This window comes from Styela clava, chromosome 10 (genome assembly GCF_964204865.1).
Source record: "Styela clava chromosome 10, kaStyClav1.hap1.2, whole genome shotgun sequence".
Taxonomy (NCBI): Eukaryota; Metazoa; Chordata; class Ascidiacea; order Stolidobranchia; family Styelidae; genus Styela; species Styela clava.
Genome location: NC_135259.1, coordinates 8,534,068 through 8,559,538, shown reverse-complemented (window position 1 = coordinate 8,559,538; position 25,471 = coordinate 8,534,068). Strand labels below are relative to the sequence as shown.

The 25,471-nt window shown below is 35.8% G+C and overlaps 2 protein-coding genes across 3 annotated transcripts; both read right to left on the bottom strand.

The window, feature by feature from the left end:
* Positions 1–506: 506 nt before the first annotated feature.
* On the bottom strand, positions 507–7,655 carry LOC120338421 (membrane-bound acylglycerophosphatidylinositol O-acyltransferase mboat7-like). 2 transcript variants are annotated; one of them, XM_078116986.1, is made up of 8 exons: positions 5,860–7,655; positions 5,063–5,195; positions 4,622–4,775; positions 4,071–4,149; positions 3,473–3,619; positions 3,012–3,197; positions 2,320–2,475; positions 507–1,690 (listed from the first exon to the last, which is right to left on the bottom strand). In XM_078116986.1, the coding sequence occupies exons 1-8, from the start codon at positions 6,072–6,074 to the stop codon at positions 1,492–1,494; spliced, it is 1,269 nt and encodes a 422-aa protein (XP_077973112.1). In that variant the 5' UTR covers positions 6,075–7,655; the 3' UTR covers positions 507–1,491. The 2 variants fall into 2 exon arrangements, with proteins under 2 accessions (XP_077973112.1, XP_039262366.2); XM_039406432.2 differs by having other exon boundaries at positions 4,071–4,272; positions 5,860–7,652.
* A 10,821-nt stretch (positions 7,656–18,476) lies between these two features.
* Positions 18,477–23,409, bottom strand: LOC120337778 (uncharacterized). The gene is made up of 2 exons (XM_039405662.2): positions 22,814–23,409; positions 18,477–19,572 (listed from the first exon to the last, which is right to left on the bottom strand). The coding sequence occupies exons 1-2, from the start codon at positions 23,385–23,387 to the stop codon at positions 19,202–19,204; spliced, it is 945 nt and encodes a 314-aa protein (XP_039261596.2). The 5' UTR covers positions 23,388–23,409; the 3' UTR covers positions 18,477–19,201.
* Positions 23,410–25,471: the final 2,062 nt, after the last annotated feature.

Here is a 25,471-nt window from a genome sequence, read left to right as displayed (position 1 = left end):
GAACACAAAAAAACATATTCGAAGATCGCGTTACTCGAATTGGCCATCCCTGGTGCTAGGTCTATGTAAGTAGTGGGAGCTTGGCATGTTTAATAATCTGTAATTGTGAGTCGGACCCGAAATTTTAGACTTCTTATGGCCTGGTGCGATTAGACATCGAAATTTCCTACTGGACCTGATAATCGTTTTGTTGAGGGTTATAGGCCAAATCTAGATAGCGCTTCCAAATAAGCACCAGAAATATCATAACGACGAAAAAAAGACATGGTTTCTCTATGCCCAGGGAGAATGTCCATTAAACTGGCTCTTGAATCGAAAATCAGCATCGCGGCGATTTTTACCACATTATTGTAATCGCTTTAGATTTTTTTCATTTAACGTATGCCCCCCTCTTTTTTTGAAAAAAAAACACGTGTATAAAATTGAAGTTACTTGGGAATCCCTCAATGTTGTTCATGCCAAACCAATCAGTTCCATACCAAAACAATTTTATTGCTGTTGCTAAGAATAAGTCCCTCTCTCCCTATTTTGAGAGGGTTTATAAAGATCGAACAAACTTGCTTGCACTAGAATGCTTTATATAATTATTTGGAATTTTTACAAACATGCATTACAAAGTTTCAATACTTATAAATTTTAGCGGATTGGCGTTGAAAAGTTTCTGACTAAAACAAAAAGGTTATTTAATAGGAAAATTTCTATAATTCTGAACAGAGGAATCGTGTCTACAATACAAAGCAAACAATTATCATCACGATACTATTAGTAAACAGTCCTATTTAAATCTTTGGTATTAGTGTGTCTTTGGTATTTAGTATGATCCCACTGATAGTTCAGAGCGAATGGAAAATTTAATTCACCAAAAATAGCAATATCAATTATTAAATAACAAAGATATGACGAAAAGACCATTCAATTGATCAGCAATAGCAATATGAAGAATTAAATAACAAAGATATGAAAACGGGACCATTTAATAATTGATCAACAATAGTAATATGAATAATTAACAAAGATAGGGAAAAGGGACCATTTAATTAATTGATCAACAATAACAATAATCAAATATAATAAAAGATATGGAAAATGTATTGCAATAACTAAACAACAAAGATATGATGATAAAATGACCATTCAATTGAGCAACAATGGCAATCTTAATGAGTAAATAACAAAGATTTGAAAGAAGGACAAGAAAATTATGTTTATCTTCATTGTAACCGGCTAGTTGATAAAGTCATAAATTGGAACCTTCTAGGAGGCGAAGGTCGTGAGTGAGTAATACCTACCTACAACAATGTAGGGTAGCAAATTGTCTATATTGAATTGAAGTATTACAACTACAGATACGAATACAGTCATTTGGCTGACACACAGCAAAGAATATGAAGATTTTTTCAAAAAAATAACCTTGTTTAAAAAGGTCTCAGTTACTTTCACCAGTGTATTTCCTGAACTGATATTTCTCTAATTTGGTTGTTTACTCGATTTTTATGTTATTTTTGATTTGATGTTGGGTTTTGGTTGAAATTGAGAACAAATTGTTAGTACTAATGGAATCATAACAATAGAAATGATGTGCAGGAAATAACAGGATTTGTACACTTCGTAAATTGGCTCGAACTCTTGCAACAGCAAGCCAAGACCCGCGAACGGTATGACTATCCATCGGAAGCAGATGAACATAAAACTGAAAAAGAAAATAATTTTGTTTTTCAATTATGATGAAATATAGACAAAAACGATTATACCAGGTGACAAAATTTGATTTTTTATGGACATCAAACATATAATGAGCATGATTTTTTCATGAAGTATTCCTGCCTGGTACCATAAACTCTAGGAATTACGGTATGTAACACGCTGTAAGGCGATAACAAATGAGGAATACATTCATTTATGGTTATGAAGTATGGGAATAATATTGAACAGGTGCATTTGGGACGTTAGAGAGCTTGTTCAAATATTTACTAAAAGTGCAAACAAAAAAAAAAGCTCTGCTTGATAACACAATGTCGAAATGAATAACTATCATATTGTGAACAATTGTAGTTTGCGATGGTTTACACGTTGCAAACATGATTTGGACATAAAAATTAAATATATAACTGGTTGCTATGCATTAACGAACAATAAATGTAACAATTCGAACGCCTTTTGGTGCTGATTATGTTTATGTGAGCTACACGAAATTGACCTCTGTAATCGGCAAGGCACAGAAAAGTAATAACATGAAATGAAAGTGGAACATGTGCTCTTTTCAGAATTTGCTGAATGTGTTAAGTAAAATAGCATGAAAATTTGTTGACCAGCACTCACAAGTCAAGTGACATTTTCCAAACATCACTGAGGCCGGTTCGAAGATTGTCGCATATTCTTTCACTAATAGTTACGAAAGAACTTGTCCAAAACAAAATATAAAATCCTGGCTTCAACCCATGCCACATTGCACTGATCGTCATTGTGAAAAATAGGCTGAAAAATTTAAATGAGTTTCATTACATTTTGCCAGTACAAATATTTTCTAATTGTATTGTACATATTATATAAACATTCTCGCTGACTGTAGGACATAAATAAATTTGCGAAGTCTCCATAGCGTCAGTTTGTAATTTTATCAGTATAAATTTTATCAATACGTTGTGATCTGTAACTCATGCTTGCGAGAAATGTTTTCAAAAAAACTGACGACTTAGCCATGAATATTTTGTTATATTTGGAAACTAGCAAGCATGTCAATACTTTCTTTTATTTGGTGCAAAAACTAAACCATCTAATCTGCAAATCTTGATGATTACGAGATAACCAAATTGAGTGAAAAACTAGTGGACGCAAACATTTTAGTATTGCCGAGGTTACTTATAAGAAGTTTCTCAGCCTTCAGTGTTGAGTTTAAGGCCAAGTCAAATTCAGACAAAAAACTAGTTGTCGTTTGGAATTTTCGGCATACCACCACGCAGCCCACATTAACTTATTTTCTAGTGTTACAGATATTGGTACTTTCAAGTTACCGTAACATTTTATCTTTTTGTGGAATAAAATCAGCGATATAACAATGGCGAACAAGCCACCATTGCGTACACGAGTTCCACTCTTTCAATGCTTCAGACGCTCGACAACAAGCGTAGTGCTTCCAACATCTCATGTTAGTTATGGTTTCAAAATCCCAGTCTGATGTGTCCTCGCTGGTATTGAAACTGTTAATATAAATAAAAAGATTTCAACTCCCCCAACTCCCATCTTGTGTATTAGTATAGCTTCCTCATGTTATGTAAAAAATCATTTTTAACAAGAACAAACAATTCGACAATTATTCGAAATGTTTCTGAAAAACAAAAAATTAGTATAGTGCACCTACAGTTATAATTCCTAAACATAATCGACAAAACGTCACGGAAGTACATGAATGCCACCGATTGTTTATGCTAATCTGATGCTTTATTTTTTGTTGTTGAAAAAATAAAAATCATACTGTGCTGTGGGACCTTGACCACTTTTAGACTTCATCTCTTTGGGGTACGCTCCAATACCTGCTACCACACAGACGCACTCGGCTCCCAACCATGAAGATATGAGGAAAAGTCCTCCATTTTGACTTGTCAAAACTACCTGAAGTATTCTGCATATACATCATAACAGATTAATACATTGAGGTCTCAGTTGTATGGTCGAATAATTACTGAATCTGTACTTACGATTCCCCCCGGAATTATTTAAAAAATATAGTTATATATATATATATATATATATATATGGCTGGGTGCTCCCGAAGTATTCGTACCAAGATGGTGCACAACCTGAACATAGTGTGTGTACCAGGTTATGTGTCATCTTGGTACGAACACTTCCGGGGCGCTTATAGTTGTATATAATTGTAACATTACAAATGTAAAGAGATACTTGAACTTTTTAGTGAAGGCATTTTCCCCCACTGGTGTAGTTTACTATATATATATCATTGATTATTGAAATTTCACAATTTGAAAATAAACAGCTGATGGACAGGAAATAAATTTAGTTACAAATTAAAATCGCCCCTTAATCGACAATCAACGATACAAATATCTGACCTCGTTGGTAATGACATGGTTTTGAATCCCTCTGTGCCCAGAAGATGTAAACCGACATATTGTCTTCCAATTAAGTGTACTGTAATTGCAATAAGGCAATGTAAAAATATCTTGCAAGAGTATTGTTTCCAGTGAGTTTTTGAATAGACTTTGTTCGGAATAGAGGTGCCTTCATAGTAAGTTTTAAAGGTGTAATATGGACCTAAAATAATTTTATTGAGTGTAAAAAATAATTTTGAAAGATAGAAGAGAAAGAGTTGAATATTTCTATCAAGAAGAACGTCAAATACAAATGAGGAGTTATATATTGTTGTACCGCCATTTCCATTGGTTAATTCATGAAAAAAAAAATTTTCATTAGCCTTTACTGTGCAAAGTAACTTTGTCAGTTAAATATTTGTCAGTATTTATTTATTTCATATTGTGCGCGACGACCATGAACGATTACGACACATTTAACTCGGTTGTGCAACTGATATTTGTGAACGAGAGCTGAATAGTTATGATATGATGAACATCCACAGTCTTATTGTATTTAAATATTTAGCTACCTGTGAATTGCCCGCAACAACAAAACAAGTAAAGAAGGATGTCAACATATTTAGGTTCGTGCTCCAGTGGCTTCGATAATACTTTTCTATTCGTGGAATGCGTTTCTTGTTTTGCAAAGTAATATGTGTGCACTTCATATGATACACCCACAGCCTGACAATTAAAGAAATTGAATGGCTTCATTATTAATGATAATCCTAATCCCGTTTTCAACGCACAGTGGCACAGTGAAGTCGGTACTCAAAAGGAAAATGATAAAATTTCATTATCATCAATTAATATATTTTGTAGGAATTAGTAGTTGTAAGTTTAAAATGCTGCAAAAAAAATTTTTTTTTTAAGTTTAAAATGAGTGGAACATGAAGCGTGTAGATAGGTAGGTAATTCCAAGTCACTTAAGCTATGCTTGGCATGATACATAAACTCTGTTATTCACCAACCTTCAATGTAGTTATCATTAACAGTGACCCAGTGATTGTGTTGTCGTCATCCCACGATTTGAATTGAATTGCCAGAATGTTGGACAAAATTCGCAGAACAAACGCTATTACCAGCACAACGTTTGGGTGATATCTGTGTTTCAAAAAGTGTTGGAATGTTAAACTGTTCAACATGTAACACAACTCTGCTTTTTGCATTGTTCGCGGGCCACAATAGTGCAAAGAATAAGTAAACAGTGCAATAAAAAACAAACACTTTTATTGTGCAAACACATAGTCGTCAGACATAGCCATTAAAGGCTAATAGAATCCGCATTCAATTTTTAGTTTTTTATGATTCCTATATTATTAGAATATATTCCCGACCAACGATAGAAAGCCAGATAATAATTTAGACTACCAAGCACATCATTCAACTTGGCTAGTTGCCTCAGCTAGCCATTACACTAGTCAATCCACTGACATTAGTGATGAACAATATGTCTAAAGATTTTCCTGATTAATTTTATTACGAACAACACGAAATGTTATTTATTGATTACTCTCCGAATGTGACGCGGGCAACTGATAATAAAGAGGCGGGCAAAGAATACAAAAAAGAATTTTAAGAATACTATCTATCATGATTTGAAAATTGAAAATGAAAACAAATCTCATTCATGACTTGCTATAATTAATAATTGTTACCAAGTAACCGATGTTGCGAAAATTCCGAAAAAAATTGTATGACAATGTGCCAAGTGATTAAATTTATATTCTCCCTCGGGCAATCCTGCAATCAGTTAACTTTCACTTACTTTGTCATTGCAATAGAAGACGTAAGCAAAATGAGCAGTAGCACATACAAGAACTGAAGTCCGCTATAATATATAGCTGTGATAAATCCCACACCACCGAGCAAAAGTCTTCTCGTTACTGGGTTTTCTATTTTTCTGCATGTTAGGGCTGCAAGTAGAGAGCTTCCAGTAACCACTACAAAATCTAACGCTTGCTGCGAAGGCAACAAGTTCATCTTGGTTCACTATTTTTGTCTGAAGTATGAACGTGGCACTCTTGGTAAACTGCCTAAGTTGTACACAAATAACGAGCTACGAATTTCCGTATAAAATACCGGAAGTTACAGTCATTCAATACACGTAAACCCAAAACATTATTCAAAATATATGGTACCTTTCTGCCTAGGCTACTTCCCTCAAAAATAGTATTAATAAAAATGATTATTGACTTTCTGGAAACATATCTATGCCCTCGGGGCAATTCACCTGGCAGTTCAATACGCCCAAGCTATTTTCCTGTGACGTAAAATAATGAAGGATGTCAGACAGTGTTAAGGACATAGCGGACCTCAGCATGTCTGAGTTGTTCAAAATGTCACAGAACCGGGACCAATGGCGCCGATTTGTGAAAAGTGCCACAGCTGGTCAGCAATGACCATTCCGTTTAAGAAAAAGAAAATAATAATCAAGATCTTGTTCGTAAGGACAGCACTTGTTTTATGACATGTCCTGTGGAATGTCTCATTTGACCCAGAGAATGTAACCATATTCAGCTGTGAAATCAAGTCAACACAATATGGTGAAGACATGTCTATCTGTCTCGCATGAATCAGTTGAATTTACTTTTGTATATAATAACCTAAATGACTCATCTTATAGTGTGACTGTTCTTTTTTCGGCAATTGTATACTCTCAGTCTTAGGCGTCATGACAGACCAATTTCGAAATACTTGTTTTAAAAGAAGGGGTCATTTATTGTTGTTTTCAATTTTTTATCTAATAATGGTCACTCTCCGTATTTATGAAGTCATGCCTATCCATGTTTCATTGGAATGTATATCCCGCTTTTTCGTTTCAACATCAAGTAAATTATAATTTGTTTCATTTTTGTTTTTGTACTTATCAGGGCACACCATAATCAGTTTTTATTTATATGTTTTTATCAATCATTTTATTGTCAGTTATGTCGAAATAAACTTATACTTATTACACCATGGCCCATTCGAATGCCGGCCAGTGCTCATTTGCTACTAAAATTGTTGTCCGTAGAAGACTATTACTTTCATTTGTTCCTAAATTTCCTATCAATTCTATGAGATTTAATATTTCACCCGAAATTCCGCTGATTAATTTTTATTCATTGTAACACAGTTTTTATTCCGCCAAACATTACAGCTGTCTTCTCTTTTGATTTTTTGAACTCAAGTCGGAAGTTTTTTTTTTCGATACCGGTAACGCACTGCAGACTTCGCACGGTAAGTTACTTGGTGTCCATATATTTGAGCATTGCTCTCATAAATAAATAAATTTAAACTGTTTGGGATTTACAAGATATGATTTTCATATTTATCCCGGGGGAGAGGAAGGACGATAAGACGGCTCAATCATATGGCGAACCACGTCCTCTCGTCCGGTTACCAGCTCATGTCGGGTATGTGTTGTGAACTCGAAGATTAGACCATGTCTGTAAATAATCAAATGTATTACAGAAAGCACACAGCTTACACACAATACACACGACTTAAGCATTAACAGAAAGAGAGAGAGACAGAAAACTAAGGCCACACATTTTAAAAGATTGGTCATTTTTGAATAATCTATGTGTAGCTTTTTTTTTTAAATAAATACGTGTTATTTATAGGTAAATGGATATAGGTTTCAATTATTTGTATATTTGAAAATCTCGTAATTCTGTACTTTTTAATTTTATTTTTGATAATTGAAAATAAAAGACATCCCCCCAAAATAATCTTTATGTGTTATTTTTCGAATAAAAAAATGAACTAACAACCCTGTTTTATTTTTGCGGAAACACGGTAGCTTCGGGCATTGTGACGTTATATTCATAAATTAGACTCGAGAATTGGATTCTCGCCCCACCTCATTCAAAATTGGTCTTTCTCTGCGAGCCGCACAATTTTTCCTTGCGGGCAATGAAATTTCAAACACCCCCCTAATTTTGAGGTGCGATTCCACACTGTAATATCTAACTCAAGTATAATTGTATTTTTTTTAAATATATAGTATATGCACTATATGACATATTTATCAGTGTAGATCAGGGGTTCCCAAACAGCGGTCTGCGGGATAATAACGGCCCGCGCAGTGATTCAAAATGGCCCGCGAACTTGAGTGAAATAGTTTAACGGTTTAATTTTGACCTCAATTTGCGTTTGAGATACCGCCAATTGGTAAACCATTATCACAGTTTAGCACGTGTAACAATTCAATTATACCGGTATTCATGTATGCGTTATTAGGACTATCTAAGGCAGTATTTTAGATAACAGTCATATAATAAGATAGTTTGAAGATGTTACAAAACGAAAATTAGACACTGAAAACAGACATTTTTAGATGAATGTCAGCATTTTTATTGCTTTACCGAAAATAATCAAACTTCAGCGATGTGTCTTCCTTGCCAACAAAATATTTCAGTTCTAACGGAGTAAAACAAAATTAGGCGCCATCATGAGACGAAGCATTCTTAAAGTTATGACCAGTTGAAGCACGTGATTCAAAATTTAATTCATTGCTAAATTCATACAAAAGTCAAACAAAGATGTTCGAAAAATGAAAGTGAATCTATGTTATTGGTCAGTTGTATATAGTGTAGCCCAGTGCTTCCCAAACTTTTTTGACCATCGCCCCCCTAAAGTAGTTTATACAACTTCATCGCCCCCCTGTACTACAAAAAAATATAAAGTCAGAAACGAATATATTACAGACCAAATAAGAAGACAAATCATAGTTTATAGTGTTTTTTAATGAGATAAATGAGCTTGGTGTTCTTCAGCGAGTTTTTTTTATTATATCTAAAATTACCCCGTTTACTGATGGAAAGGTGATTTCGTTGTTTTAATAGCAATAGTAGCCGGGCTGAAAACCCCCCTTTTTACCATATAATAGGTCGGAAATGAAAGAATCCAGGGTTCTACCTCCTCAAAAATCGCCGTGTACTCTTGTCTTATAGCATTTCACTTCCTAAATCCACCCCATTTCACATTAAAATAATAAAACCAAAGTTGATTTTCCCAAACTTATAATAATGATTTTCGTACATCTCATTCATTCGTACAGCCTGATGACCTGCCCCAAAAAACTTCGGAAAAATTCATTCCCGATTCCTCATCCTATCACGGCCTCCAGTCCGATCACCAGTTCATAATTAACCAGCCATTTGTTTTTGGATTCATAGACTCGGATGTGGAAGAAGACGTGACTGACTATCGGCTACGGCCCAGGGGTCGGCAAATTTTATGTCGCTCGCAGGACAAATTCAGGGTTGCTAGTATTTTGCGGGTCGCATATATTTTTCGAAAGTTAAAAACGGAACAGCGCGCAAAAACTGCGACAATTCGTGAACTCAACTCAGTCGTCTTATTAAAAAAATATTACAATGACATTTAATGTGACACTGTCTTGTTGCTGCATCACGCTGGATAGCTTTACGACGCCAAGATTGAAACATTTTCTAAATGGGCATCACCAAACCCACTTCTTTGCTTGTTCTTTGTAATGTTCATTTTAGAAAATAATGGTTTGCACAAATACGTACTTCCAAACATCGAAGTGAATATTTCCGCATGATTTGTGAAATTTTGATAAATATTTTTTTTAAGAAGATACATTCTTACAAAAATTATGCAGTGATCAATCTCTCGAATAGAATATGAATTTTATTTCCTTATTGCTTTGCAATATATTCGAATATTTACTGCGCTATTGAACCCCTGCACTCAGCATCAACTTTTCTGCGTGTTTCCATTTGTCTAATTATAATTAAATTGTAGGCTCGTTAAACGAGTGGCTGTTCACTAAATTGTTAGGATATAGTATAATTCAGTATAAACGTGTCTCGCGATAAATTCTGTTACGTAAAAAAATGTAATTTACTCCACGAGCGTAGATTATAAATAAAAAAAATTCATCGTCAAAACCGCCGTTTGGATATTTCCCCGGGCATAGACTTCTATGGTGGCCCATCGTTGTCACGCGTAAAATTGAAAATAAAAATAAAATAAAAAACCGAAAATAAAAAAATAGTTGTAAAAAAACATAAAAATAATTTAAAAAAAAATGAAAAAAAAAATTTAAAATAAAAAAATAAATAAATAAATAAAAACGAAAAAAAAAACAAAAAAAAAAATTGAAAAAAAAAACTGAATAAAAAGGTTGACAACGATGGTCCGCCTCGTGGCCCATCGTTGTCACGCGTTTTTATTTTTAGAAAATTTGCTTCTGCTTGGGACCAACGTTGTCAGGCATAATCCTACGCGCAGAAATGTGTTCCCTGGGTTTCCAACTCACTACTGATTTTTTTGGAGCAATATTCAATATGAAAATGTTCTATAAATTCTCCATGCTACATATTCAACAAGAAGTAATATATTTATAATAATGATAAGAGAATATAGAATTGAATACGAAAATTCGGAAAATTTGTTTTTACGTGTATAAGGTAATTTAATTGGAGAATGCTGCTTAACTACTCAGTTGTCTGGACACTCGCGATGCCGGTACCGCACCGTCTTACCAAATACCGGTAGTCGGTTATAGTCGCTTTGCGTCTGACCGTACCGGTAGCCATGCAATCACTCATGGAAGAATGGGAGATACGGATAGTCTCGTAGAATATAGACTACTGAAACACTCTCTGCGCCTGCCCCATACCGTACAGCTGTAACGTACCGATCCAGACAAATGATAAATCGCCCGTGCTCAACCATTTATTTCAATCCATACCTCGATCCTAGTAGAATATTGTGAGTCGAGGTATGGATTGAAATAAATGGTTGAGCACGGGCGATTTATCATTTGTCTGGATCGGTACGTTACGGCTGTACGGTATGGGGCAGGCGCAGAGATTGTTTCAGTAGACTATATTCTACGAGACTATCCGTATCTCCCATTCTTTCATGAGTGATTGCATGGGTACTGGTACGGTCAGACGGTACCGTACCGGCATCGCACGAGTGTCCAGACAACTGAGCAGTTAAGCAGCATTTTCCAATTAAATTACCTTCTACACGTAAAAACAAATTTTCGTATCCAATTCTATATTCTCTTATCATTATTATAAATATATTGCTTGTGGTTGAACTTGTAGCATGGAGAATTTATAGAACATTTTCATGTTGAATTTTATTAGATATTGCTCATGAAAACCAGTAGTGAGTTAGGAACCCAGGAAACACATTTGTGCGTGTAGGATTAAGCCTGACAACGTTGGTCCCAAGCAGCATCGAATTTTCCAAAAATAAAAACGCGTGACAACGATGGGCCACGAGGCGGACCATCGTTGTCAACCTTTTCATTTTCTTTTTATCCAATTTTTTTTTTAATTTTTTTTTTTTTTGTTTTATTTTTTAATTTTTTTTTAATTTTAATTTTTTTTAAATTTTTTGTTTTTGTTTTGTTTTTTAATTTTTTTTTTTAATTTTAATTTTTTTTTTTATTTCTTTTTTTTCAATTAATTTTATGTTTTATCACAACTATTTTTTTATTTTCGCTTTTTCATTTTTTTTTTTAATTTTACACGTGACAACGATGGGCCACCATACTATGGTGGCCATCGTTGTCACGCGTAAAATTGAAAATAAAAATAAAATAAAAAACCGAAAATAAAAAAATTGTTGTAAAAAAACATAAAAATAATTTAAAAAAAAATGAAAAAAAAAATTTAAAATAAAAAAATAAATAAATAAATAAAAACGAAAAAAAAACAAAAAAAAAAATTGAAAAAAAAACTGAATAAAAAGGTTGACAACGATGGTCCGCCTCGTGGCCCATCGTTGTCACGCGTTTTTATTTTTAGAAAATTTGCTTCTGCTTGGGACCAACGTTGTCAGGCATAATCCTACGCGCAGAAATGTGTTCCCTGGGTTTCCAACTCACTACTGATTTTTTTGGAGCAATATTCAATATGAAAATGTTCTATAAATTCTCCATGCTACCTATTCAACAAGAAGTAATATATTTATAATAATGATAAGAGAATATAGAATTGAATACGAAAATTCGGAAAATTTGTTTTTACGTGTATAAGGTAATTTAATTGGAGAATGCTGCTTAACTACTCAGTTGTCTGGACACTCGCGATGCCGGTACCGCACCGTCTTACCAAATACCGGTAGTCGGTTATAGTCGCTTTGCGTCTGACCGTACCGGTAGCCATGCAATCACTCATGGAAGAATGGGAGATACGGATAGTCTCGTAGAATATAGACTACTGAAACACTCTCTGCGCCTGCCCCATACCGTACAGCTGTAACGTACCGATCCAGACAAATGATAAATCGCCCGTGCTCAACCATTTATTTCAATCCATACCTCGATCCTAGTAGAATATTGTGAGTCGAGGTATGGATTGAAATAAATGGTTGAGCACGGGCGATTTATCATTTGTCTGGATCGGTACGTTACGGCTGTACGGTATGGGGCAGGCGCAGAGATTGTTTCAGTAGACTATATTCTACGAGACTATCCGTATCTCCCATTCTTTCATGAGTGATTGCATGGGTACTGGTACGGTCAGACGGTACCGTACCGGCATCGCACGAGTGTCCAGACAACTGAGCAGTTAAGCAGCATTTTCCAATTAAATTACCTTCTACACGTAAAAACAAATTTTCGTATCCAATTCTATATTCTCTTATCATTATTATAAATATATTGCTTGTGGTTGAACTTGTAGCATGGAGAATTTATAGAACATTTTCATGTTGAATTTTATTAGATATTGCTCATGAAAACCAGTAGTGAGTTAGGAACCCAGGAAACACATTTGTGCGTGTAGGATTAAGCCTGACAACGTTGGTCCCAAGCAGCATCGAATTTTCCAAAAATAAAAACGCGTGACAACGATGGGCCACGAGGCGGACCATCGTTGTCAACCTTTTCATTTTCTTTTTATCCAATTTTTTTTTTTAATTTTTTTTTTTTTTGTTTTATTTTTTAATTTTTTTTTAATTTTAATTTTTTTTAAATTTTTTGTTTTTGTTTTGTTTTTTAATTTTTTTTTTTAATTTTAATTTTTTTTTTTATTTCTTTTTTTTCAATTAATTTTATGTTTTATCACAACTATTTTTTTATTTTCGCTTTTTCATTTTTTTTTTTAATTTTACACGTGACAACGATGGGCCACCATACTATGGTGGCCATCGTTGTCACGCGTAAAATTGAAAATAAAAATAAAATAAAAAACCGAAAATAAAAAAATTGTTGTAAAAAAACATAAAAATAATTTAAAAAAAAATGAAAAAAAAATTTAAAATAAAAAAATAAATAAATAAATAAAAACGAAAAAAAAACAAAAAAAAAAATTGAAAAAAAAACTGAATAAAAAGGTTGACAACGATGGTCCGCCTCGTGGCCCATCGTTGTCACGCGTTTTTATTTTTAGAAAATTTGCTTCTGCTTGGGACCAACGTTGTCAGGCATAATCCTACGCGCAGAAATGTGTTCCCTGGGTTTCCAACTCACTACTGATTTTTTTGGAGCAATATTCAATATGAAAATGTTCTATAAATTCTCCATGCTACCTATTCAACAAGAAGTAATATATTTATAATAATGATAAGAGAATATAGAATTGAATACGAAAATTCGGAAAATTTGTTTTTACGTGTATAAGGTAATTTAATTGGAGAATGCTGCTTAACTACTCAGTTGTCTGGACACTCGCGATGCCGGTACCGCACCGTCTTACCAAATACCGGTAGTCGGTTATAGTCGCTTTGCGTCTGACCGTACCGGTAGCCATGCAATCACTCATGGAAGAATGGGAGATACGGATAGTCTCGTAGAATATAGACTACTGAAACACTCTCTGCGCCTGCCCCATACCGTACAGCTGTAACGTACCGATCCAGACAAATGATAAATCGCCCGTGCTCAACCATTTATTTCAATCCATACCTCGATCCTAGTAGAATATTGTGAGTCGAGGTATGGATTGAAATAAATGGTTGAGCACGGGCGATTTATCATTTGTCTGGATCGGTACGTTACGGCTGTACGGTATGGGGCAGGCGCAGAGATTGTTTCAGTAGACTATATTCTACGAGACTATCCGTATCTCCCATTCTTTCATGAGTGATTGCATGGGTACTGGTACGGTCAGACGGTACCGTACCGGCATCGCACGAGTGTCCAGACAACTGAGCAGTTAAGCAGCATTTTCCAATTAAATTACCTTCTACACGTAAAAACAAATTTTCGTATCCAATTCTATATTCTCTTATCATTATTATAAATATATTGCTTGTGGTTGAACTTGTAGCATGGAGAATTTATAGAACATTTTCATGTTGAATTTTATTAGATATTGCTCATGAAAACCAGTAGTGAGTTAGAAACCCAGGAAACACATTTGTGCGTGTAGGATTAAGCCTGACAACGTTGGTCCCAAGCAGCATCGAATTTTCCAAAAATAAAAACGCGTGACAACGATGGGCCACGAGGCGGACCATCGTTGTCAACCTTTTTATTTTCTTTTTATCCAATTTTTTTTTTTAATTTTTTTTTAATTTTAATTTTTTTTAAATTTTTTGTTTTTGTTTTGTTTTTTAATTTTTTTTTTTAATTTTAATTTTTTTTTTTATTTCTTTTTTTTCAATTAATTTTATGTTTTATCACAACTATTTTTTTATTTTCGCTTTTTCATTTTTTAATTTTACACGTGACAACGATGGGCCACCATAGACTTCCTTGTTTACTTCGTGACATTGGCCAATCAGCAAGATGCAAAATACGTAACAATGCCCCCTTTCGCATCCGCTCAGACACTCTCACTCAGACAGATTTTCAGGCGTGGTCGTGAACACTACCTCATTTTCGCGTTTTTGAATTATATTCGTTAGTTTTTAGTTGTTTTTCGGAAATTTGAATATAAATCAAATAAGTCAATGAATACTTTGTCTTTCTATGAGTTTCAGTTTAAATACAGCAATCAAAAATTAGTGTAGAAATAGCTGTGATAGACTAGGCTAAAATTCTTTATCGGTACTTTTAAAAAACAGATTGTTAAATGGTGTGTATTAGAATGATAGTTTGAAACAAACACCCCATTTCACAGGCAACAACTCGCGAAACCACTCTTAAAATAAGCACCGAAAATTTTAAAATGGTAAAGTATGGGAAGAATTTTCCGCGGTCAAAGGTCAGGGAAAGGTTCATTCAGTGAATCGTCCCGGGCCAGATTATTTTATTCCGGCCGTATTTTGCCGACCACTGGGATACGCAAACTACCTTGCCTTACTGCGAAGACGAGACCAGAAATCCTTTCGCGTGTGATAATCGCCCACGTGATTCAAGCCTGCGAATGCACGCAGAGTACAGAATTAAGTGCGCCGAACATAAAACAGGTTTCGCAAAATCGCCCCCCTATCGCCCCCTAAGACTTTTTCGCCCCCCTCTGTATCGTTTTCGCCCACTGGGGGGCGATATCGCCCACTTTGGGAATCACTGGTGTAGCCCACAACATCGCTAAAAAGAATCGCCCGTTTGTTAAAGGGGAATTTTTCCGCGAATGTATGCTGCAAGTTTGGAAATCATTTCTCCTGATATAAAAAGTTTCTCTTTCTAACAAACAATTATTAACCTCAACAAATCAAAACTTCGGTCCAGGCTGACAGATATTCACTTGGATGCGTTATTGCGAATATAATGTACTGAATTGGAGCCACGTTTTGAACATATGATTTCGAGCCAACCCTAATTACACATATATACATTGGGATTTTTTGTGTAACAAAACAAGCCATAAAGTAGCCATTCATATGAGGCGGCATGCTAGATGAGCCAGTAACCTCAGTAGTCACTATTAGTTGCAAATTTTTTGTTGAAAGCCGTGCTTGTTATTTATTCCTCGGGTATTCTATCGCCCAACTATTATATTTATTAATTTTTTACATAAAAAACTGCAATGTTAGGTGTATCTAAAATCAGGATTGCACTTTATTTTAGTCCTATTTTTCTAAATGTTCGTGGATGACTCGAAGCGCTTGCTATCACGGTAACTTGGTGGTAGATGAGGACGTGGCTATCAGTGCGGCGGAAGTTTTTTCGGTCTTGCTGGTTTTAAAAACTGCCATCCCCTAGAACCTGATGGCCTCACATATGGTTTTTCGAAAAGCACTGACCAACTGGGTAAAATTCTCTCCAAGCGTTTTGAAATCTGTAGGAGTTTTCGGCGTAGGACCTGGAGGGCGACATGGATGACGTCGGGAACCTGAGTGGTTACAATGTCCGTTTCGGACTATGTATACCTTGAGGGACAGTTCGAACTCTAGTCTATCTTTGCCTCTATTTCCCAGAGTACCGGACGCTGGCCCCCAAACTGTTATTTGCGTTCACCCCAGAAAAGTCCCAAATCAAACCAATCGAAGGAGTTGGGCGATGCCTTTGTGGATGACTCGAAGCGCTTACTATCACGGTAACTTGGTGGTAGATGAGGACGTGGCTATCAGTGCGGCAGAAGTTTTTTCGGTATTGCTGGTTTTAAAAACTGCAATCCCCTAGGCCTAGAACCTGATAGCCTCACATATGGTTTTTCGAAAAGCACTGAACAACGGGGTAAAATTCTCTCCAAGCGTTTTGAAATCTGTAGGAGTTTTCGGCGTAGGACCTGGAAGGCGACATGGATGACGTCGGGAACCTGAGACTCGTAGCAATCTGCCTGACGCTGTATGAGATATATACAATCGTCATTGCACATCGTTCCAAGTCTTGGGAATTCAGGTTGATAGCGATTTTCCCAGAACAGAAGGGCTTCGTTCCTTCCGAAGGCGTCTTCGAGCATGTTTTCATGCAGGTGACACCTAACTGTAATCTGGTGACTTGACATCCGCATTGCTTCCGGGTCGGTTAGGTATGGTGCCATCTTCGAAGTTCTGCGACGTTTTGGTGCACCGGGTACCGCGTGGTGGTACCTGGTATGTGGAAAGTGATTGCTGACGTTTACAGAAATAACGTGTTCACCATTCGAACTATCGATGACGACACGTCCGCTGGTAGAGGAGTCCGTCAAGAATGTATCCTTATATGATTTGATTCTCGAGCAAATCGGGTTGTAGTACTCGATGTGGTGTGCCCATTTGACAATGGGGAGGATGCCATAGATCAGGGGTGTCAAACTCGAGGCCCCAGAGAATTTCCAATGCGGCCCTCGAACGCTTAACAATAATTGTAATATTTTGTAAGTTTTTTTTAAATTTAAATGTTTAAATACATTTTTCAAACCTCTTAAAGTGAAATTGATTATTCACACAGAAAAAGACAATTTACTGAAAATAAATTTTTTTTTGTTTGTTTTTAATTTGACCCAATTATGGATGGATACACCTCAAGTTCACAAAAATATTTGAAAAAAAAAACTTCAGGGATTAAATGAAACGCAACGTATACGAAGAATGTACAGCCTGATATTAGTAAGCTGGTGGCACCAAAGAGATGCCGAACGTCAGAGCATATGGAATACAAAAAACATTGAGTTTATCCTGTAGTATTTTTGTGAATTTTCAGGGCTATATTCTAGTTTATTTCATTTTTAGTGTATGTTTCATTATAAAACTTTGTTCAAAAATGTTTTGACATAAAAATGTATGATTTTTTGTAATAAATACAGTAAATTATTGTGAAATGTATGCAAATGCAATAATAGTGAAATGTAAAAATTAATATGTAAATGGCATTTGAAATTTAAGAAAAAAACAAAACTTTATTCCGCTGTTTAATTGCATCACAATATATGTCACATACTACACCTATCTAAAAATACGCTTCAAGTAAACATTAATAAAATATGTAAAAACTGTTTGCGGCCCTTTGCACAATTCCCAAAATGCAATCTAGCCCTCGAAAACCCACGAGTTTGACACCCCTACCATAAATGACGCGGTCAGTCGGAAGCACTCAAAGTATGAAGAGTTACGTCGGTCCGTTGCCCTCGCCTCTGGCACGGTGATGGAGTTGCACTTATTTGGGGTTGGTTCTCTCGGCAGTTATGTCGCTGGAAACCAGACTGCTCTTCATGCTTTAGGTGTGGCCGGAGGGGTCACTATGGCGGTCTCCCGCAACTGCGTCAGGAGATCCAGTTTCCCATCGCGTTTGGAGAGCCTGGTGCGGACTTCCTGAAAGTGTCGGATAATTTAACATCACCCGGGATGGGGAGCTTGTTTTATAATTTAAAATTCGAATGTTTTATAATCTAACTGGTCCCGGTTGATTCCCACTACTGGTTTCCCGAGGTCGTTTGAGCCCTTTGTTCACTGAAATAAGTCCACTGATCCGGTGGTCATAAATTTGTTTGGTTGTATTTTATTCCCCTCCCCATCACTTGCCTATAAAAATCCACGATCGACAATGGGCAAGGACCACTTATATATATTATTTCTGCGCTAAATGAAGACGTCGCTGATTTGCACGCTTTAAAAGCAAATTAGCAGAATAACCTCATGGTAACCAACTGTTTTTTTACTTCTGCTACATAAATTGTATCAATATACTGGTAAGCTGAATATGCTGCAAATGATATGGAGCGTGACATTGTATGATTTGTAGAATATATTGCCCTACTTCAATGTTTGTTGTAGCAATTCTAAGGGCCTGACGGAATAAAGTGAAAGTTGTCTCGTGAAGAGGCCACTCCTTGTTTCGATTTTTGACTCAAACAAACCAACTGTTTTGAAACCAAAAAGATTGTTTTGAAACAGAATTTAAATATGGAGACAATTTTTAAGTTATAAGAGAAACCCTTCTCTTGTCGGTTTACAACAACAGCAACCTCTTCCATATCTCCCGGAAAAAGTCTTTTTTTTATCATACTTAGCTTTATTTAATATTTTATTTCATATTAGTTATAAATAAGTGAAACCAGCTTTTATGCACCAAAGCAAAGCATTTTTTGTCATCACCACCAAGACTTGCAATAAGTTTCTTAAGCTTTTGCGTTCAATGTAGCTATAGATTGCACTTACGGGAAAAAAAGGAAACCGCTTTGAATAATTTACAGTTATCATGTGTTTGTGTAATTTTGTCTCGGTCGTTAACACTGAAGTGGGATTTTATTTAACTAGGACTTAGTTGACATCTATTATGAGAACTTTCCGGTTTGTTGTTTTTGAAGAAAATGTCGAGAACTTCAAGGAATTTTTGTTCCCAATATTAACATAAATCTTGTTATAGAATTGATATCGTCGGTTAGAATAGATTCTCCTGTATCGTCAGCAATTTGCAAATACTTTACGCGGTCTCCGAATTGAAATTCGATACCGAGATGATAAGTAAAAACTGGTTCTCTTGAACATGGCAAGTGTCTAAATTTAAATACCGGCGATACCATTGTTGAATTGGTCACCGAATCAATCTCAAAGCAGTCGTGTAACACTGAAGAACGACAAACTCGCAATCCACCATGACGATCGTCGCCAATGACCCAATGCGTACCATCATTTTTTCCTTTCTTGATTTGAATTGAGTACAGTTCGTGGTTCCACCGAACGAGGTCAAACTCTGAGAAAATATAAACAAGAGACAAGGTTTAGGCGCCTGTGTTTAATATTCTGCTATCGAATTTAGTTAAACATTGTTTTTGCAAACTCCCATTTGCAATACCTGGCCGATATGTTATTATATATCTCAATGTTTTTATGACTAATCGATGTCAAAATTGTACGGTAATATTGGCACCAGACCGAAACAATCTTTTCAGTGGCATTGTTTGGAAATGGTTCGCTGCTGTTTCAAGCAGCAAATTGGCAAAAACAATAATAAATCCTGCATATTTTAATTTTATTGAACATCTCCTTTATCTAAGAAAAACGCACGAATACTTCACGACTAAAGAAATGAAAGCACCTGAATTCAATAAATACCGTCGTGTACATAAACATGGTTTTGTCGGCGGTTTGTGTGGGAAGCAGACAAGGATCCATAATCTTGAAACAATATTTGCTATATCATTCAATCATTATTGCACAACAAGTCGTTAGATTTGATAAAGATGGAAGAATCAATGTGAGAAAACATTGTTCGCACGAGATTGGATTACCAACCGTGAAATGTGAATTTTATGCAATAAAAATAACAATTCCAGCGAAAAAGGAAATTTTCGTCCATTCCGCATTTGGACGACATGGCTGCGATCTTACCCCAGATACTCTACAACAGGCCTGCACAACTCAAATTACCACGAGGGCCGCAAGCATAAATCTGAAGTCCCGGCGGGCCGCAAACTTTGCCACATACATATTTCTCAAGATGTACTACAAATCAAAATAATATTGGAAAACAATTAAATTTAATGAAACACTTTCATTACTGGGGAGCTTAAAAATATGAATACTCTTATTTTCTTGAGTAAAAACAAGGTACAGTATTTTTGCATATGAGATGTAAAATATGTATTTAGTGGTTCATCTACCTTGAAAACGCACCCTTCATTTCCAATATTTCTTTTTTATTAGAATTAGGTATTGCGTGTTGCAGTATAAACTGAGTGCAGGAAAATATTTTACTCAGTTTCAGTTTTGTAAAATCGTCCCAAATATATGAATGACAATTTATTTAGTCATATCTACCGTTATTGGATATTTCCATTGTAGGCTAGACCAGTGGTTCCCAACCGCACCGGTGCCGGTCCGCGAAGCTTTTTTGCCGGTCCGCGAGAAAATTTAGTTGTTTCGTTGTTTTCATGTCGTCTCAATCGCTTTACCCGATACGAGGTTGCGTTGGTTTATTACGCAAGTTCTCTTCCGCCGTCATATTGAGACATTGTGGCGACGTCTTCCGCGACATTGTGGCGACGTCTTCCGCGACATCTTGGCGCCGAGTAACCACACTTTTCGCTTTTTCGGCTCCAATTCATTGCGAATGCGCTCAATCGAATCTCGCAAGATTCAGAAAACTAAAAATCGGCACGCATGCTTTTTCTGTTCTGCGTGCTTTTCCTGATTAATATAACCATCCACATAAAACTTTATGCATATATCTTTGTTTGAACCAGAAAACTGTCAAGAACAGTATAATATCCCAGTAAGACATGAACTTGTTGTAGCCCTGCAGGTGGTCACGAGACGCGCAAAAATCATGGACCACAGAGATTTTTCCCAGTTTTTTGAGCTGGCACAGTAGAATTTTGATCCTGGTGCCAAGTTACCGACGACTTATCATTGTAATTTCATTTCGTTTGAGACGTCGATCAACTACAGAAGGATATATATGATAAACCCGATAAAAAAGAAAAAGCTTGATTAATATTTGTGATTCTACTTTACAGTCTAGATTTAAAAAAAAGGTTCACTGTCACAATTTAGGATATCTTTTGATAACGAATACCCATCGCTAAGTAATCGAGCAATCAAAAAAGCATTTTCATCACTAGCTTTAATTAAAACACAGCAAAGAAATCGGCCGCACGCCGGTGAAGAGCTACGTGTTGCAGAAACTTCTTTGAGGCCTCGTTTGCAATCCTATACTGGAAACGAAACAGCGGCAAAATCATCACTATAGTTAATAATGTTTGTACATGATTTCGCTTGTACATGTTGTTTATTTCAGATGTTTTATGTGTGTCTTTCTTACGCATAATGGGTGCCCAACACTGCATTTCTTTACGCAAATTTATGGGGTTGTTTTCTGTTTCACCCATTTCAATTTTTGGCCACATTATTTGATAGTTTTTTTTCGTGTGATATGTTTTTAAGTGTGCCTTTTTGTCTAGAAGCATATTGAGTGCCCGACACTCCATTATATTACGCAAATATATGTTATGCTTTTCTGTTCCGGTCATTTCAATTTTTGCCGGTCCGCGAGTACATTTAATTTTATTCTACCGGTCCGCCAGGGTAGAAAGGTTGGAAACCACTGGGCTAGACGAACAATCCGTTTAGTAGCAATAGATCTTCCTCTGTTGTACTTTTTTGACTATTAAATTACATTTTTCTACAAAATCTGCCTAATTTATTTGAAATTTTACAGTAAATAGCAAAATCTTTTGTGCGAGAATTTTTGCACCATTCATAAATGACGGAATTGTTTTTTAAGTTTTAAATTTGAATTAAAAAAGGAACTTCAGTTTCGTAAATTGCTAGTAAAAAAATGGGGTTATTAAGAGGTTTCTAATATGAACTAATGGGTGTGAGATTGTATACCGATAAGCGTGATTCAGTCTGAATACTGAGATGTCTAAATCAGGGTTTCCCAAACTGGAGGGCGAGTGGTCTAGCGACGAATTTTGGGGGTCGCGAAGGGCACACAAATTTCACACAAAGTTAGATATTTAGTGAAACTAGTGAAAAACATAAATCTCACGATTTCGAATATGATCAGAGTAGCGGCGCGCTTGCATAACAATGCCGGCTTTGATTGTTAGACCCGAGAAGTGGCGTGTTTCCGAATCACCCGCGGGCCGCAAAGAAGTATCTAGCGGGCCGCATGCGCCCCGCGGGCCGTATGTTGTGCAGGCCTGCTCTACAATAAAATAAGGTCAACATGATAAAATCATGTGCAATTTTAATGGTAACTTTGGCATTCTACCCAATATAATAGAAACGTTTAGAAACCTATAGTATACTTGTTTATGTTTATTCCAACTATATGCGAAGAAACATGAGAAAGGTTTTCTTCGAAAATAAATTAAGGATCAATCCTAAGTGTTAAATGCTTCGACGCGACAAACAAATAAATATGGAACAAATATTTTTTCGGAAAAAAACATTGAAATATAGTACCATTTTATTAAATGAATTCTTACTTATTGGAGCTTGGTATCGTTCTTCATTAACAAGTTTGAATGATTTCCCTGCAATAACGGTTCCCATGACATACAGAACTCGAAGTCTTGGTCCTCTTCCGTGCGAACTCATAAATATCACAGTGGACTTCGACAATTGAGTTAGTCCTTGTTTCGGGACAACATTTTTGTTGTGGCTCTTTCGTTCACTCCTGTGGCTTCGGCGAGAAAGTCTTCTAAGTCGTGCCGGTAGTTTTAATTCCAGATAAGCGGATCGGCGTCCGGTGTGGTCTGTTACTGCGTATATCAATCCATTAGTCCGAAATGCTTTTTGGTACAAAGTATTCATTTTTCCATTATGAGGGATTCTCGACGCGGAAGCGCCATCGCAGAAGAGTGAACATCGCTGTGTTATTGAAGTGTTATTGAACTGATGAAGTTTAGAATTGCAAGTTCTCATATATTCGCAATAATCCATTGTGAAAAAATACAATAATAATAATATGGAAGCAATTCCACGGCTACTCAATCGACAGTTCCACATTATTCCAAAAGAATATTTATAATATACTTCTTTATCGACATAAATTAACATTGACTAAGTTGTAATAAATAAAGTGAAACTATAAAATAAATAATTGACAATTGATTTATTCTAAAGGAAATGAAATTATTCTCGGAGGCGACATTACCGTCTCGTTGCGAGCCAAAACACGATTGGCGGTCAAGATAAGCGTTTTCTTGATCTATTGTCATACATAACATGAAAAGTTGATCTTCACGATCTGTGTACATTAAACATATATGTACCGCAAATAAATAAATTTGCACCCCACTGTTTACTTTTAGTTATGTTCGGGGCACCGGGCGCATATTAGTAAGATCATGACAGCAGCTGCAGATTTTTATACGAGTATAATTAGGATATTTTATGAATCGCTTTAGCAGCTATCATTCCCGTTCCGACATTGATAGGGTGATGGTTGGCGTCATAGTGAAGAATAATAATCCTCAGTGATTGCTTACATTTATTAGTTTGATGATTTAACTTATTATGATTTAATTTATACAATCATAAGTTAAAATTGGCATTCAAACTGGTATTGTGGCAGGGCAATATCCCATATGACGGCATATGAAAGTAATTAAATTATTGTTGCTGAATATGGGCTTTCCGACAATACCGATCTGACCCTTTTATCACCAAAGTCTGTTGAAAAAACATGCGATTTTCATCTAAAAATAATGGCTATTTCGACATATGTTACCAGAGAGTATAAGCGGATCTGAAATGTTAGCATAATTGTGGGTGAGGCGCTATGAGCCACGGGTCGGTGGCGCTGATCGCGATTCTGGTTACCGCCCTCGACAACGAGGGCTACTGGAGCTCCTAACGCTTTCCCGAGTAACTTGGTAAAAATGACAATTTTGATAAAGACCATCGAAAATTCTTATAATTTTATTTTTCTCAATTTTTGCTTCTAAACCCAAAACGATGCCAATTGCCTTCGTAGCTTCCAATGCTGACAAAATTTTATACGAATATTGCAAATTTAAAATTTCAATTAAATTCTGGTGGAGTGACCACAAACAACTTGTTACACGACCCCCGAAGCGATTCGAATCTAGAATATATACAATTTGAGTGTAATCAACGGTTGCTATGAATTTTGCCATGGCTTGTAAACATGAAACGTAAAATATGGGATGAAAGGAACACCAAATAGTATTAAAAGAAAACGAATATTTACGATTTTAGCTATTACCTGCAACTGTCCATTTTATATATATATATATATTGTGATAATTGTACTATTTTTCTCCGACTATATGAGATAACGAATATTCGATAGGTATTATTTGCAATCTGTTGACGCTTCTATTAATATTTACATTTCGATACTTGTTGGATCATTCCCATACTCCCAGAGAAAAGAGTTTTTGTAAAGTTTAATTGTTGCAAGAGCAATGTTCTCTTTCATATACAGTTTAGATAAATTTCATGCTATATTTTAAGCCGTGCCATTTTGTAAGAAAACGATGTAGGTTCGCGCTATGTCTTGTACAATAGAAACATTAATCCTACCATTATGTCTAAATAAGCTCTTTAGATCAATGCTATATTTTGCCTCAGGAACATATTCCTCGTTTGTTTGACTCCACTCTCGCTAACGATTTGTAAAAAAATCCATTCAAACATGCGAACTTCAACCCTCAGCCCTCGGCTTTATTAGCAATTCCCTAAATATTTCTGGGCGATTGGCGAGCGTTCAGGTCGGTTATGTAACTATACCTCCTAGACATTATCGACTTCAACAATTTCAATCAGTAAAGTAAAAAAAGCAACCCTACCCTATTGTTATAGACTAAAACGTTTCTTCAGGATCTCCCACAGTAACGGCTTACTATTTCACAGGCTATAATCCATTTGTTGGCAAGAGGAAGACCAGGTGTGTCAATGAAAGCAATGGGGTATGCTGGTACGGAATTAGGATTAATCGGTAATTCGGCTATTTTAACGTCACAAATGACTAGCAGTATTCTCAAATTTTAAATATATTCTACCTAAAATCTTGATCGAAGCCATTTCCACATCATTTTATAGACGCGGCTTTGTTACAGTAGAAAAATTTTCATCTGAACTTCTGTGCCATATATAATAGCATCTAATAGTTCTAT